The following is a 15,020-nucleotide window of genomic DNA, read 5'->3' as shown; positions in this document are numbered from 1 at the left end:
AAGCAGTTTTGTATGATTGATTGATTGATTGTAGATTGTTTAACGTCCCTCTCGGGAATTTTACACCGATATGGAGACGCCACCACCTGCTGATGGAGAGCTGCAAATTCTGTCCTATACTCTGCACTCGGGGCCATTGAGCATGGAGGGATCTTTTTTGTACAGGTACCTGCTGCGACACGGGACCTCAGTTTATACTGTCTAATCCAAAGGACCGGTCTCCATGTCCCACAGTCGATTGGAACCCGCGACGTAAGGATTGACTCTTTACTCCGAGAATCATTTCTTTTCAAATTAATATGTACTGCTTCAACATTCCCCTTTTTACATGAATTTTTTCAAGTAAAGATTCATTTTTTTTTGTTATACGTTTCAATATTCAATTTAAAAAATTACATTAAAAACAATATGTATGTGGCCTGTTTCTGCAGACCAGTATTAGGTATGTAACAAGAACATTATGTTGTATTTCAATTATTTAATCTGCAACATAAACATATTTTTTTGCATATACACAAGCGGTGTTCGAAAAGTTTGTAAACTTCTGTCACATTTTTTTTTATGTCATGTTTTATCTAAAGGACTTTATTCATTAATAACCAATTTTTGTCTCAAAGACAGACTTTGATGGAGAAATTTATAATTATGTTCTGAAACTAATCCGTTTACTTCAAAGAACTGAATATTTTCATAAACAATGATGTCATTTGTTTGAAATTGGGTCAGGAAAATGACGTCAATTTAAAATTTCCATTATTTTTACCGAAACGAGTACTGAGTATATACTTAATCGATATTTTGAGTAAAAGACACCAAGCACGGGTCTGTTCAAGCTCAATAATTTGAAATAATGTGTAGAATAATTATATCAATGAAATATTGTTCTTGAGCAGGCTTGCATTCTAATTCTCAGATGTCTAAATAAAACAAAATAATAATTGTACGAGCTCGAGGTAATGTAGATTCTTCAGATTACAAACACGAATAGAAGATATATGTGTTTTTTACGAAGTAATTTGAAAAAAAAACATAGCAGATAAGATATTGAGAACATTCATCATTATTGTTTTTTAAAAAGAAATAAAAGATTCAAATATAAACAAAGATAAATATCGGTAACAAGTTTTCAACTACACAACAAATCAATCAATAACACAAGTAATACTATCACGTGACACCTCATCAATCATAACTTAACAGACATTGGCAGGAGATATATTTGTGTAGAAATCCCAAACAGAATATTATTCTGGTGGTGCTCACCATGTAACCGCTAATGTGATGAAGAAAACCGTTAAAATGGAACCAGTAGCAAGTCCTAAGGTGATCAGTGTATACCTTGTTATACAAACATTAACTCTATTACAGACATGCTATTCCCAGTGCTTTGATCCCAAAACTTTAATCGTTAACAGTTATGAAAATTCCTCAGTACCTGGTTTTAACCTTTTAACCAATGCTAAAATGGGAATGTGTACGATGGTTTGCAGCATGTTTGAGTTGTGTCGCTCTGTGGATTGGATACGTGAAAAAAAGATGTGCCGTTTTAACACGAGATTTGCCATCAGAAACGTCAGTAGCCTCATGACCGGAGGACGCATCATTCATGTTGACCGGAAAAGTTTTCCAAAGGTAAGCAACGTATCAGATATTGAAGTATTTAGATTAAAAGTAATTCTGTCAAATATTGAATCAGTTATCACTCTAAACTGAATGACTTTCAGCATCTGGCGGCCGGTTGTCCAAAGCATGCTTGTACCGAGGATGCGATCTGTCTTGAGGGTAATTGTGTACCTGTTTTAAAAGGTATATGTAAGATGCTTAACACATTTCTATAAAAGATTATCACAACAGTAGGTTCAAATAACATTTTATTGGATTTCGTTATTTGGAGTTAACGGCATAGCGTCAAATCTAATATTTTTAACAAAACTAGTGCTATTCCTTCCTCAAGCTCCCGGGGTCCATGAATAAAACCTTAGAATCCAAGTTTTCTTTCATGGAAGTTGTTGATGCAAAGCAGTTCCCTCACTGCTACTGCCGTAAGAAGCATCCTTAGGTCAAAATTTGTTGTATTCCATCTAAAGCAGGAACCATCTCTCTGTGAGTTAAAAGTTCTCAAATGAGACGTTAAAACATTTAATCTATCAATTTTATGATGTTCTTTTAAGACAAATCTGTTTGTGTGTCAGTGAAGATTACTGCACATCATTTTCTTCCTTAATAGCTCACATGAGCCGAAGGCTTAGGTGAGATTTTCTAATCAAAAGCTGTCTGTTGTCTGTCGTCGTCGTTGTCGTCGTTGAAGCCGATGTCGAAATTTTCGTCCTTGATGTAAACTTTTCACATTTTCATCTTTTTCTTAAGAACCACTAAGCCAATTTCAACCAAACTGCCACAAAGTATCTTTGGATAAGGGGATTCAAGTCAAGACATCAGAACTGCGATTAGTCATAGTGATATGGAAGCCTCCTCTGGTACAGAAGATAAAAGTGTGTTCAAATTATGACCCTTTGGGCAAGGGTAGGGCCATTATGGGTCATCAAAGTAGGATGTCATAGAAAAAAAACCTTTTTTAAAAGAATTTTCTCGAAAACAGCAGGTTGTGATTGGTCATATTTTATATCGAAGCATCCCCAGGTAGTGTAGTATCAAGTTTGATCAAATCATGACCCCGGGGTAGAGTGGGGGCAAAAATGGGGTATCAGAGTTTTAGGTATAAATACATGGGAAAATCGTTACAATTCTTCACAAAGTCATGATTATTAATTTAAAAGCATCATTAAATTGCATCGTAACAATACAACAAAGCCATTATGTGTCAAGGTAATTCAAAAGCATTCTTAGGAAGTATATATTTAAGTTCAAATCACCACCTCCTACATCGAACCCTCTTTAATAATACATGTATATTTAAACTTTTCAATGCTGAACTGATTTTTGTTATTACCTAGCTAGTTGCTCAGGTGAATGATGCGACCCCTGGGCCTCTTGTTATAATGTGATGACATTTAGGACATCTTATAAATGAATATGTTTTCTGGTGATGAAACACCCAACTACACACGCCAGATATTATTTATTATTAATTATATCCCTAAAATTTATAGACCTTAAAATTCTGAAAAATATTAAATGGTGGTCTGTAAAATTTTTTTAAATCACACTGAAACAATGAAATGTATATACTTGTATAAAACATCCTTATTCATAATCAATTAATATCAAAAATCAATTGAACGTGTATTTTATTTGCAAATGATTGACAAAATTATCAATATATTTGAAACTATTTAATTGCATTTTCAAACTATTGATTATAACCTTGACCTTACATTGTACTTGTAAGTATTTCCTTTCCTTGCTCTTTCCTAGTCTTGGTTAATGCTATCGCATTTTCTTTAACGAAACACAGTTCACCAGCCAGTCTGTAATTACAACTTTTTCCTTCGTCAAAAACTTTTAGAAAATTTAGAGCTAAGTTGATAATGTGTTTACTTGTATTAAAGAACTCAAGCTCTTGTTTACATGTTTTGACATTTTCCATTCCTCTCCTTTTTTTTATCTATCAAATTAATCAACAAATGTTAGTTCAGAAGACAAAGCAAATTTACTTAGTTTGTTATACATTGAAAAAGCGTTTGAGCAATAAAATGCTCTGTTCATAAAAGAAATTTGAAACGACAATTCAGAAATATCAGGTTTTTTTCTGCTATCATTAATGAATGAATGCAATCATTTTCCTATACAAACATGGGCGTGCGTTGTTTTAGCTCTTAAGACATTCTGAAATGATAATCCTTTTTCCTTTGTAGGAAATCTTAGAAGAAAAGATTTAGAGCTTAGATGATAATGTGTTTACTTGTGTTAAAAACACAGGCTTTTGTTTATATAATACATGTATGCGTTTTAAGATTGGCAATCCTTTTTTGTAATTTATGGAGCAGTATTTATTCAAAACTTCTCCATGAAAATAAGTATATTGAAGTGGCCTGTTGTTCATTATTTAGATTTAATATTTTCAGTAAAGAAAAGTATCTACGAGGGGTGATCAAAAAGTTTGCAAACTAATTCTCTATCTACCTAACTACAGTTCTGACAAGAATGAAATGATGTTAAAATGACGTCAATATAGAGGCGACTGTGATGAAAATGGATGGGTCAATCGTACTTGAACAAAGAACTATAATAAAATTTTATGTAAAACTAGGTGAATCCTTCACGGAAATATACGATGATTTACATAAAGTTTATGGGGAATGTGGGCTTTCAAAATATACAATAAGTAAGTGGATGAAACGTTTTATTGAGGGAAGAGAGACGGCAAAAGATGATGATAGATCTGGGTGCCCGCTGAACGTAAGTACCGAGATAAACGTGTCTGGGGTTGAACAATATGTAATGAAAGATCGAAGAGTTACGATTAGGGAGATAGCTAATGATCTTAGCATGTCTTATGGAACAGTTCAAGAGATTTTAACGAGTAAGCTTAACATGCGGCGAGTTTGTGCGAGATGGGTCCCTCGCCTCCTTCTGCCATAGCAAATGACGGTCCTACGTTAGTAGATATGAAAAAGAACAAAATTATTACATGAATAGAATCATCTTATGTGATGAAACTTGGGTACATTTCTATGAGCCAGAAAGTAAACAACAAAGTTCAATTTGGAAGCATCCTTCCTTGCTTCACCAATAAAAGCACGCGTAACCAAGTCAGAAGGGAAGGTTATGCTCATTGTTTTCTGTGACATCAACGGTATAATTCTAAATCACATGGTACCACCCAAACCTTCAGTTACTGGGGACTACTATGCACGGGTTATCAAATCAGATTTGATGAGAGCAGTAAAGAGAAAGCGCCCAGATCTGATAAGATCTGGATTCATTCTGCACCATGATAACGCACCTAGCCATAAAAGTCGGGTTGTGATGGACACCATGGAAACACTGGGTATAGAAAACCTAATTCATCCCCCCTACAGCCCAGATTGTGACGTCTTGCTATTTCCAGTTTTGAAAGATAACCTACGGGGAGAAAAATATGAGTCCCTGGAAGATCTTGGTACTGCTGTGAACAAGTTACTTAGGGTCATGTCACGTGATGGCTTGGATCACGTGTTTCGCGCATGGGCAGACCGATTGGGAAAGTGCATAAAAACTAGAGGGGCCTACTTTAAAAAAGAATAAACTCAAAATCTCACTTTTAAAAATATTTTAAAAGTTATTCAATTAGTTTGCGAACTTTTTGATCACCCTTCGTAAATTCAGTATCTATAGAAACAGTCAACTCAAGTAAGATTACTTCCTAAGAAAAAAAATTGACGGTCATTCAATTTTTACTATAGCTATTGATGGGCAAACGGAGTTTTACGAAAAATTATTGCATTTCATTCTGTTAAGGGGGCCGACTATAGTTTTATTGTGTGAAAACTACAATAGCGAAACTCTTCATTTTTATACCATATATAACTTATATTAACTTCAGTGTACATGCAAAGTTTGGGGGAAATCTACCGTCCAAGTATTTTTGAGGGACCGTCTCAAAATACAGGTACATTTACTATAGGATTATATAGGAAAATGCCAATTTTTAGCACTTTAATGCAAATTATACAAATACTACAATAGACATTTTGTTCATACTATAACATTTGATGAGCAATATTATACACTATATGTAAGAAACACAAAATTCTACCGTCTTGTTACCAGAGGGGGCATCTCAAAATGCAAAAAATTAGCAAATTTTACTACTTTTATAGAGTATTACAAAATATGACGTGCACAATGGATTCACATGAAAACATACTAAAAATATAGGAGATGTTCTCAAATTTCTATGTTTTAAATTTCAAGAGCGTATGTTTATTACTTTTTCTTAAATAATATTTTTATGACCCCTTTCTTTAAGACCTATAGATTATCATAACGTCAAAAACACACTGCAACGACGTCAACCTACCTATCAATTGCAAAATCGGTTAAAAAATCAGTTATATCAAATTGTAATTACATTTTTATACCTATAATTTCTTAATTTTGTTTAATTTTAATAACTAAGCGAAAAAGTTGCATTAAACAGTAAATACGCTTCATTTTACTATGATGCGCGAAATATTGGAAACTATAGTCGGCCCCCTTAAGTAAATTAAAGTATTTTGATGCAATCATGCCATCGCAATTTCCAAAAAAAAATTACGTCACGATTATCATAATAAGTAAAATAAAAGAGCAAACACAGTCAATGTAATTGATTCTCTGTCACTAACATAAACTTGTAGCATAAATGCATTTGACACAGTTGAGTTGCTAAATGTAATTATTAATAGTGTTTTCTGGCAGGAATTATATGCTTTTCCGTCTGCTCCGCGTCGGGTAACATTTTGTCCCTTGGGGGCTATCATGAATAATTTTGCATCCAATACAAATCAATATTTGCACGACTTCTTAACATTTACCAATATTGATTTCCATGAATTCTAGAATTAAAATTTAATCCCTTCAATAAAGATTCTGGCCTATGGGAATTTAAAAATACTTACTGAATGACACGGTGTATGTTTAAGAAGTAAAGCAAACTCCTTGAAGAGTTATCTCCCTTGGATTTCAATCAATATTTTTTCCCATAAACTCTTTTTTGTGAAAAATATATTTTGAAAGTTTTTTTCCCTTTATTCAAATACATCTTTCCACCAAAGCATTTTTTTATTTTCAAAGTATTTAAAGTATTTCCATACACGTCAATACATTTTTATTAATTAATTATTGATTGGGTAATTAAATCTATTAAAATATCGAGTGGTAAATCCTATTTCACTCTAAATTGCTGTGAACTAGTTTCAGAGTTTATAACATGATGTGTATTTTTAAAAGGTTAGAGAATTATGTCCTTATATGGGTCGGATACGTTTAGGACTTTAATCACATGTATATTAACTTTGTCAATTCCTTTGTTGGCATATTGAAGTTAATGAAAAAGACGGATAGTTTTAGCTGCATGTTCCTTAGTAAAACATGTGAATTTAAAAAGCCTACTTTAAGTAATATTTATAATAACAAACCTATTCCGAACCTATTTTCTGGTGTCGAGGAATCAAAAATTGACTTTCCTTGAACTTTTCAAGAAGACTATTTAAAAGTTTCAAAGGGACAGAGAAAAGTTTGGTTCGAATTTGTTGAAGATCTAACATTTGGTTTACATTAAGTAGTAATGGATCAAAATTGACATCGTGTATTAAAGGTTTATTTGCGAGGTAAATTATTGACAAACAAGTTGATGAGCAAACAAGCTGTCTCGTTCAAAGTTATCATTTCGTAAGTATTATGATGGATACAATGACCTTGACAGCAAATACAGTTTATGATTGAGTGGAATACTGACTGACGATTTTCATAATACTTTTTAATCCATTATTCATACACTGAATTGAAGACAGATTTTTCCGTTATTTCCAGATTTTGACAAGATGCACACGTCGGGTGTGATTGGTCGGCAGGGGATCCTCACTCCTCCATGGAACCTGATCCCATATCTAATGTTTTGGTAGTCCTTGTTTGCTCTGGTCGTATTTTAGTATAGCTTTATGGACTTTGATATTGAATACTGTTTGTTCCATGTCCTTCATTGGAAGACCGATGTCCATAATTACGCTTACGTCTCTGTGTATGGGTAAAACTCCCCATCACATTTACATTGTGAAACTGTGAAAAGATTTCCAACACTATCGACATTATCATTACATCTATAGGAAAAAGCTTTACCAAGCTTTCTAATCCAAAATTTTTCTCGTTGTATACGGAAAGGTGTACTCAGTAAAGGAGTATTGGTATGGTGGCAATATTTTTTTTTTCATTTTAGAACTCTAACTTTGAGTGACAAAATAGAATGATCATATAAATTAAATTCTTGTATAAAAGCTGTTAGTTTCCATTTTTTTTTAAATCTATGACCTGATATTCTTTTATTAGGTTTTCTATTGGTTTCTCCAAAATCAACACGTCCACACAGATTATGTTGTATTCCGTAAACAACATTAAAAGATTTTCACTTCAGATTTTCCAAAGTCTTTAATGTTATACAAACAATTGTGTGAGTAGATTGACTGATCAGTGAATTTTTTATATATATTAAATAGAAAAAATATACAATGACTGTTCGGAGATTTTGAAAAGAAACCCCAGTAGGAAAGGAAAAGACGGTGTGTACGTTATTTATCCCGACAGACGGAGAGAGGTCTACTGTGACATGACGACAGATGGAGGAGGGTGGACGGTGAGTAGTGTGTTTTATTGTCAATATTATACATCGACAACACTTGGAGAGAGGTTTAATGTGACATGACGACATATCGAGGGGTATGGAGGGTGAATAGTGTGTTTTATTGTCAAAGTTATACATCCACAACACCTGAAGAGAGGTCTTCTGTGACAGAACGACAGCTGGATGAGGGTGGACGGTGAGTAGTGTGTTTTATTGTCAAAGTTATACATCGACAACACTTGGAGAGAGGTTTACTATGACATGATGACAGATAGAGGGGGATGGACAGTGAGAAGTGTATTTCATTGTCAATATTATACATGGACAACACCTGTATAGAGGTCTACTGTTACATGACGGCAGATGGAGGAGGGTGGACGGTGAGTAGAGTGTTTTATTGTCAATGTTATACATGGACAAGACCTGTAGAGAGGTACAGGTAACTCTCGATACCTCGAAGTCCGCGGGACCAAGGAAAAACTTCGAGAGATCAAGAGTTCAAGTTTTCAAGAGTCCGGATTTTTCCGGGTTGGTATGACGAATTTGAAATTCGTCATACCGGATGTAATGATTTTCATGCAGTCTTTACCTTTTACACGTAAACAACGATATGTTTTCGTATTTTAGCTGAATATTTATTAAACTGAGTAAAGCAAAAAATACATCGTCAGTTCGTGTTTTTAAAATTTTTTTCTATCATACGGATATCATTCTACTCATTCGTTATATGAAAACGGCATTTACCAGCGTCGCGTGGTACAAAGCATTATGACTTTTCTAAACATGTGAACGAAATTCAGTATGTATTTGTCCAACAAAAGTCTGAATTTTCATAATTCGTTAAACTTTGAAACTGATTCAAAATAAAAATTTATTTCATGAATTGTTTCGTCTCCTCGTAATCTGCAATTACAATACGTTTCTGAATTATCGTAATACAGACGATGATAATCATTTTGATAGCATATAGGCACCATAAGATTAATTATAAATCAATTATCACCTTGTAGAATAAGTGTCACCTTAATAAACACCCCGTTTCACGCGACCCGCGTCTTCTGCCGGGTGTCATTAAATGTCCAGGTAAAGCTGCTAAATATGTAACTTTGTATACATATAGCCACTTCGAGGTATCAAGGGTGAATTTTTAAAGAATATGCACAGCGGGACTGCAATATACTTTGAGGGATCAAGGGTTTCGAGAGATCAAGAGTTCGAGAAATCAAGAGTAAATTTGCTTAGTTATATAGGGAAAAAATTCAGGACCGGAGACTCGCTTCGAGCGATCAAGAACTTCGAGAGATCGAAGTTCGAGCCATCAAGAGTTACCTGTATATAGTAGCATTACGACAGATGAAGGGGAACGGAAGATGAGTAGTGTGTTTTATTGTTTAGTTATACATCGAAAACACCCGGAGAGAGGTCATGACTACAGATTGAGGAGGGCTGGCGGTGATATTTTTATATTAGAATGATTATCGAATGATCCATAAAAAATGTTGTATTACCTAGAATTGTCATTCAACAAGTAACGCAAAAACTGTTTATCTAAATAAATATAAAAGAAATGAATTTAATCTTTTCACATTTTTTAATCAAACCCCATGAATTTTGTCATAAAAAAGAAATTCGCATTTAAAGTAAGCATGGAGAATGCACTGAGATGTAAACAGTAAAGAAGAGAAAAAGGAGATCAAATTTGAAAAAAATGTACTTTTCTACATAAAACGCCGCATAACTCATTTTAAAGATACCATTTTGATATGTGAGAAATTTAATCCTTAAGAATTTGCAGTTTACCAGTGGATTTTTAAAGATGCAAAAGAAAGAATATTTACATTGAAAAACATAAAGACATTTAAAATATCATCATCACAATTTTTTTACAGACAGAGGAAATTCTATTGATATTTCTATTAGAGAGGTGTCCTATTTTCTTTCAAATGCCCTAGAGAAAATACGCAATATATGTGCCAACTGTCTGTTACAAAAACAAATCTTTTAATAAGATGATGAACTTGAGAGGTCTTAAGATGCTTTTTTATTTTTCATATATTTAAAGAGGCTAAGTAAATCATGTACATACACCCTAATGTAGGATTAGCAATGGTAACTTTAAGTTTCAAATTACATTAATAAGCGTTTAACAAATTGGGTTAGGGGGTTAGGGTCCTGCAAAGTTACCGGTCTTTGGTATGATGCTCCTGGATCTGACAACGCACCTGCAAATCAGCTTAAACATTCAATAATATGTTGGAGAAAAGAATGTAGACAATTTTTTCCATCATTCGTACGAGGGCCGTTCAAAAATTACGCGGACTTGTTGCACAGAAAAAATATTTGATGACATAATCGGGCAAAATGTCACACATAATATGAAAAAATCTTTACTTATATGGTCTTCAAAATTTCATATAAAAATGTTATCAATTGGTATCGATTTTGAGTGTTTTATCAGGACATATCATTAAGTCACGGAGCAGCAAAATCTTCGACGTCACAGGCATTATAAAAAAAATTTGTGATTAAGCTTTCATTTTCTTATCGTTTTTCCAAGAGTACCTGTACAGTTTTAGTTACCTTATCTACTCAACATCCCAACACCATTTCTTGTCAAGCTTAAAATCTATTAAACAAGGAAAGAATATTCTTTTTTTGTTTTAAAACAAAAAATGCAGGTATTTATGAGATATAGTATGATATCGGTGACTCTCAATCACGTTCTTTACAGTCCGGATAAAGTTTTCGTTGATAAGCGTCTTCCCGTCCTCCAGTATAGCCTCTTTACAGAGATTCAGCGGTCTAAAATTTCATTTTGCTAATTGTGGACGAATGTCACGAATACTCTATTTTAATAAATGTTTAATTATGCATATTTTGGATCTATGTTGGCGATACCTCTAGCCTCACACGCAATTTAACAAAAGTGTGGTGCGCCGTCAATTCAGGAGACGTCATCTTTACAGTCGTTTTCACGGGAATCGCATCGGAGAAAAATCACCATATTTATGTTAGTACATAAAAAATCATGCCAGAAATCTAAATGCATAATAATAGAACAATTTAAAGAAATATCTGAATATCTGATCGCGAATTATCGAAAAATAATGAGTTAAATTTTGGAATCCGCATGTTTTTGCTTCGATTTTTTTGTCATGTACCGTACCTCTTCATCAGCGATATCAACATACCGATAATTTTCGTAGAATTTTTCAGAAATACATAAATTTTGCCCAAAATTTATTGGAATCTTTTAGATACAGTTTTCTCTGAAATTTCATAACTATATAACGTCTGTAAGAATAAATAATAACAGAGTCTGCGTAATTTTTGAACGGCCCTCGTATAAGCTGGATATCAGCAATTGTGAAATCTTGAAGGTAGGTCGCGGTTTTACGAACGAGAAAGCATATCCTGAAAATTTGATATAACGTTCCTCAGAAAAATTCTTACCTGCAATGCTCTTTCCTATTAGTCGCAAGCTTGTATATAACCATAACTCTCAAACATTTGTTGATTATAGGTTCTATTAATCAAATTGCCATATGCAAAATGTAAAACACATTAACATGCATTTACAAAGTAGCTTGCAAACTTACTGCTGCTGTTATAAGATATACCAGGATCATTCAATAAGTAATGCAATACATAACATTTCATAATAAAATGTAAAGAATTTTATTTAATATTTTCATATTTGAAAAGTTCTATTAAAGACCTCCTAAACACAGAAAATCCCACGAATTCTCATATTGTCCTCGCAAGGAAATTCATTTTTTAAAGTAAGCATGGTCACTACACTGAGCTGAAACCAATTTTTAATGATCTCTGCCAAAGAGATGAATAAAGAGCCTATTTGAAAATTGTACTTTTTACAAAAATCGCCAAAAAACCCATATAATGATATGATGTTTTATATGTAGAAAAATTATTTTAACGCTGGATACTTTTCAGACGGATTCAGTAATTCAGACGAAAAAAACGAGTTCAAATATAACAGTCGATTTGGTCAATTGAAATTCATAGAGACACCCAGAATATCGACTTTATGTGCCACATGAAATTAGTTAATGATATATTTGCATGGAAAGACATTGTTAAGATACTGAACAATACAGCATTTTGTAGAATTTTTAAGAAGGAAAAACACATAACAACACTTCCATCAGACAGGTGCCCTATTTTTTCACAAATGCGCCAGAAAGAACATGCGTTAAATATGCGAACGGTCTATTAAAAAAATGCTTTAACAAAATAGAAGATTTGATAAACTTTCTAAATGTATGACGAAATATGATTGCGAGTTTTATAGCCGTAAAAAAAATTAATGATAAAAAATGTGGAATCAAAGAAAAGGGTGTTGTTCCATTATGACACAATGGTTTCGTGTTTTATTAGTTTTCGTGTACTAGTATTTAAAGAGGTCAATTAAAACATGTACATACATCCAAATGAAGGACTATTTTATTTTTTAGAGGAAATTTTGCATTATTGTGAAAACGAATCAATCAAAATATTATTATCGTGGCTTTAAGCCTTTCACTCAACCTAACTAGAAACCAACTCCCCAGCAAAGCTCCTAAGTAAGTAACAGCATTCTAAACACAACTATTATTCTGAAGTTTTACATTAACCAAACATTGAGAATGAACCTTAACATAGCAAAAAGCACTTGAATATATATATATTTTTAAATTCTACCGTAATCAGGGGGGAAAGAAGATAATAACTACCCACTGAATTGGTTTCTAAACCATTTACCTACTGAGTATAACGTGTGTTCAAACAATTCTATATTAACTATTGTTAAAAAACGCTTTTATATCACAAAATAGTACACTGGCACATATTTTAACTTGAAAATTTACTCATAATTAACACAAATGAAACATTGGGTTTATTTTTCTCTTTTTGTTAAAGAATTAAAAATGAACAATTTAGCATTGTTAACAGGTGATTCAGAAACGAGAAGATGGTGATGTTGATTTTTACAAGACATGGATAGAGTATCAACAGGGATTTGGGAATGCAACTAAAAACTATTGGATAGGTATGATCTTATAAATATTTTATTTAACTTGATTAATTTGAAAAGTATACTGTGAACAAAATCTTATTCGCCTGCGAGAAATTTTGTGCGAGGGAGACGTCACCGCAAATATTTCTCGCCACGAACCGGTCCATAGAATCTCTGTATCTATTTAGAACAAATTCAAAAAAGCTTGATTGCGAAAATTTATCGTCGCAAATTAGTTTAATCGGTGTAAATCGAGAAATAAAGAATTCGCGAATAAAAATTGGTTTGCAGTATACATATATTCATGCCAAGTTCACCTGAAATGTTCAATATTTCAATAATTAAAGAAATGTGGAAAATATTGATTAAAAAAGCAAAGACGTCCCACAACATTCGATCTAAAAAAAATCAATAAACAATACAAATTCTTGAAACGGGTATAAAAACAAGACTCACAGGAAAATTCGGAGGTTGGGTCAGGTGTTTAATGGACTGTGCATCCCCAGTTGTCCGGGCACTCCTGCCATGACCCTATGCATTAATTTACTAGCGCTCTGGATTCCTTTCTTTACAAAAGTTTTTAAACATCAAATGAAACAGTTAACACTGTAAATATTTAGTGTCTGATCGTTTATTGTGGCCTAGTTGGTTTTTATTTGTTTTGTTATTCTATTTCCTTTGTTATACCCCCTGCTTGAAAAGCGGGAGGGTATATAGTAATCGTTAATTCCGTCCGTCTGTACGTCTGTCCGTCCGTCCGTCCGTCTGTTACGCTTTGGGGTACCCATCTCTTATCCGCAACTCCTCTCATTCCACTGAATGAAATTTGATGCAACTTTCACAGAATCTTTATTACATATTGCCATTGTGCACCTCCTATTTTACTTTTTGATCCGACACATATTTTGGGTTTCCCGGCCACAGGAAAACATGAACTTTTTCACCAGTTATAACCATACGGGAGGCGGGGGGTAACATTTAGTGAGCTCATCGCTCACAGTACCTCTAGTTTTCTATGACTTTTAACTTTTTTCTTTCTCCCAAAGAAGAGACAAGTCCTTCTAAAAATATACTGAATTCATTTGTTCGTGTTGTTGCTTCTTTTTTGTGTTGTTTTATGGACTTTGGTATTGATTACTGTTCGTTATCTCCATATCCTTCCTTTGAGTTATATGTTGTTTTGCTTAATATATATGTAGGGAATGACGCAATTCACACCTTAACAAGGGATAAAGACCAAGAACTTCGGATAGATCTCCAGAGGCATAACGGAGAACAGGCCTATGCTGTGTATTCTACATTTTACATCGAAGATGAAGACAATGAATATACACTTACAGTGTCTGGATACAGCGGAACAGCGGGTGAGTAGTGTGATTTGTCATTGTATTAGTTATGTTCAAGACATGATGTAGTTGCAATATCGACAGAGTAATCTTTTATAGTTTGTTTAATATTTCTCTAAAGTTGTGTGTAAAATAGAACACTTTCTTTTTAAAAAAAATTTTCTTACTTTTAATACCCACGATTTCGTGTCGATATCGAATATTTTCGGCACAATTTTTGTTGCTGTATTTCTTTATGCAATACTTGTCAGAATGTACTTTTTTATTATTAGCTGGCTTAGTTTCGATATCAAATCATGATTGTTAAAAGTATTATGTTATATCAATATTCATCTTAACCTAACTCTTAATCTTGCCCAATACAATGAAAATTCGTAATCTTTGTTTGTTATTTTAT

General features: G+C 33.3%; 1 protein-coding gene across 1 annotated transcript; it reads left to right on the top strand.

Annotated features, from left to right (window-relative positions):
* Positions 1-4,773: 4,773 nt before the first annotated feature.
* LOC134275785 (fibroleukin-like) lies at positions 4,774-14,641 on the top strand (the record flags this gene model as incomplete). Its single annotated transcript, XM_062758077.1, has 4 exons — positions 4,774-5,062; positions 8,136-8,272; positions 13,214-13,310; positions 14,477-14,641. Coding segments are annotated over exons 1-4 (688 nt in total), but the record flags the coding sequence as incomplete, so codon positions are not given.
* Between the last annotated feature and the right edge of the window lie 379 nt (positions 14,642-15,020).

This window comes from Saccostrea cucullata, unplaced genomic scaffold (assembly GCF_032062105.1).
Source record: "Saccostrea cucullata isolate Sc308-1 unplaced genomic scaffold, CSIRO_AGI_Scuc_v1 ctg7523, whole genome shotgun sequence".
NCBI lineage: Eukaryota > Metazoa > Mollusca > Bivalvia > Ostreida > Ostreidae > Saccostrea > Saccostrea cuccullata.
The sequence above is the reverse complement of the archived record's forward strand: the minus strand, read 5'-3'. Positions and strand labels throughout refer to the sequence as shown.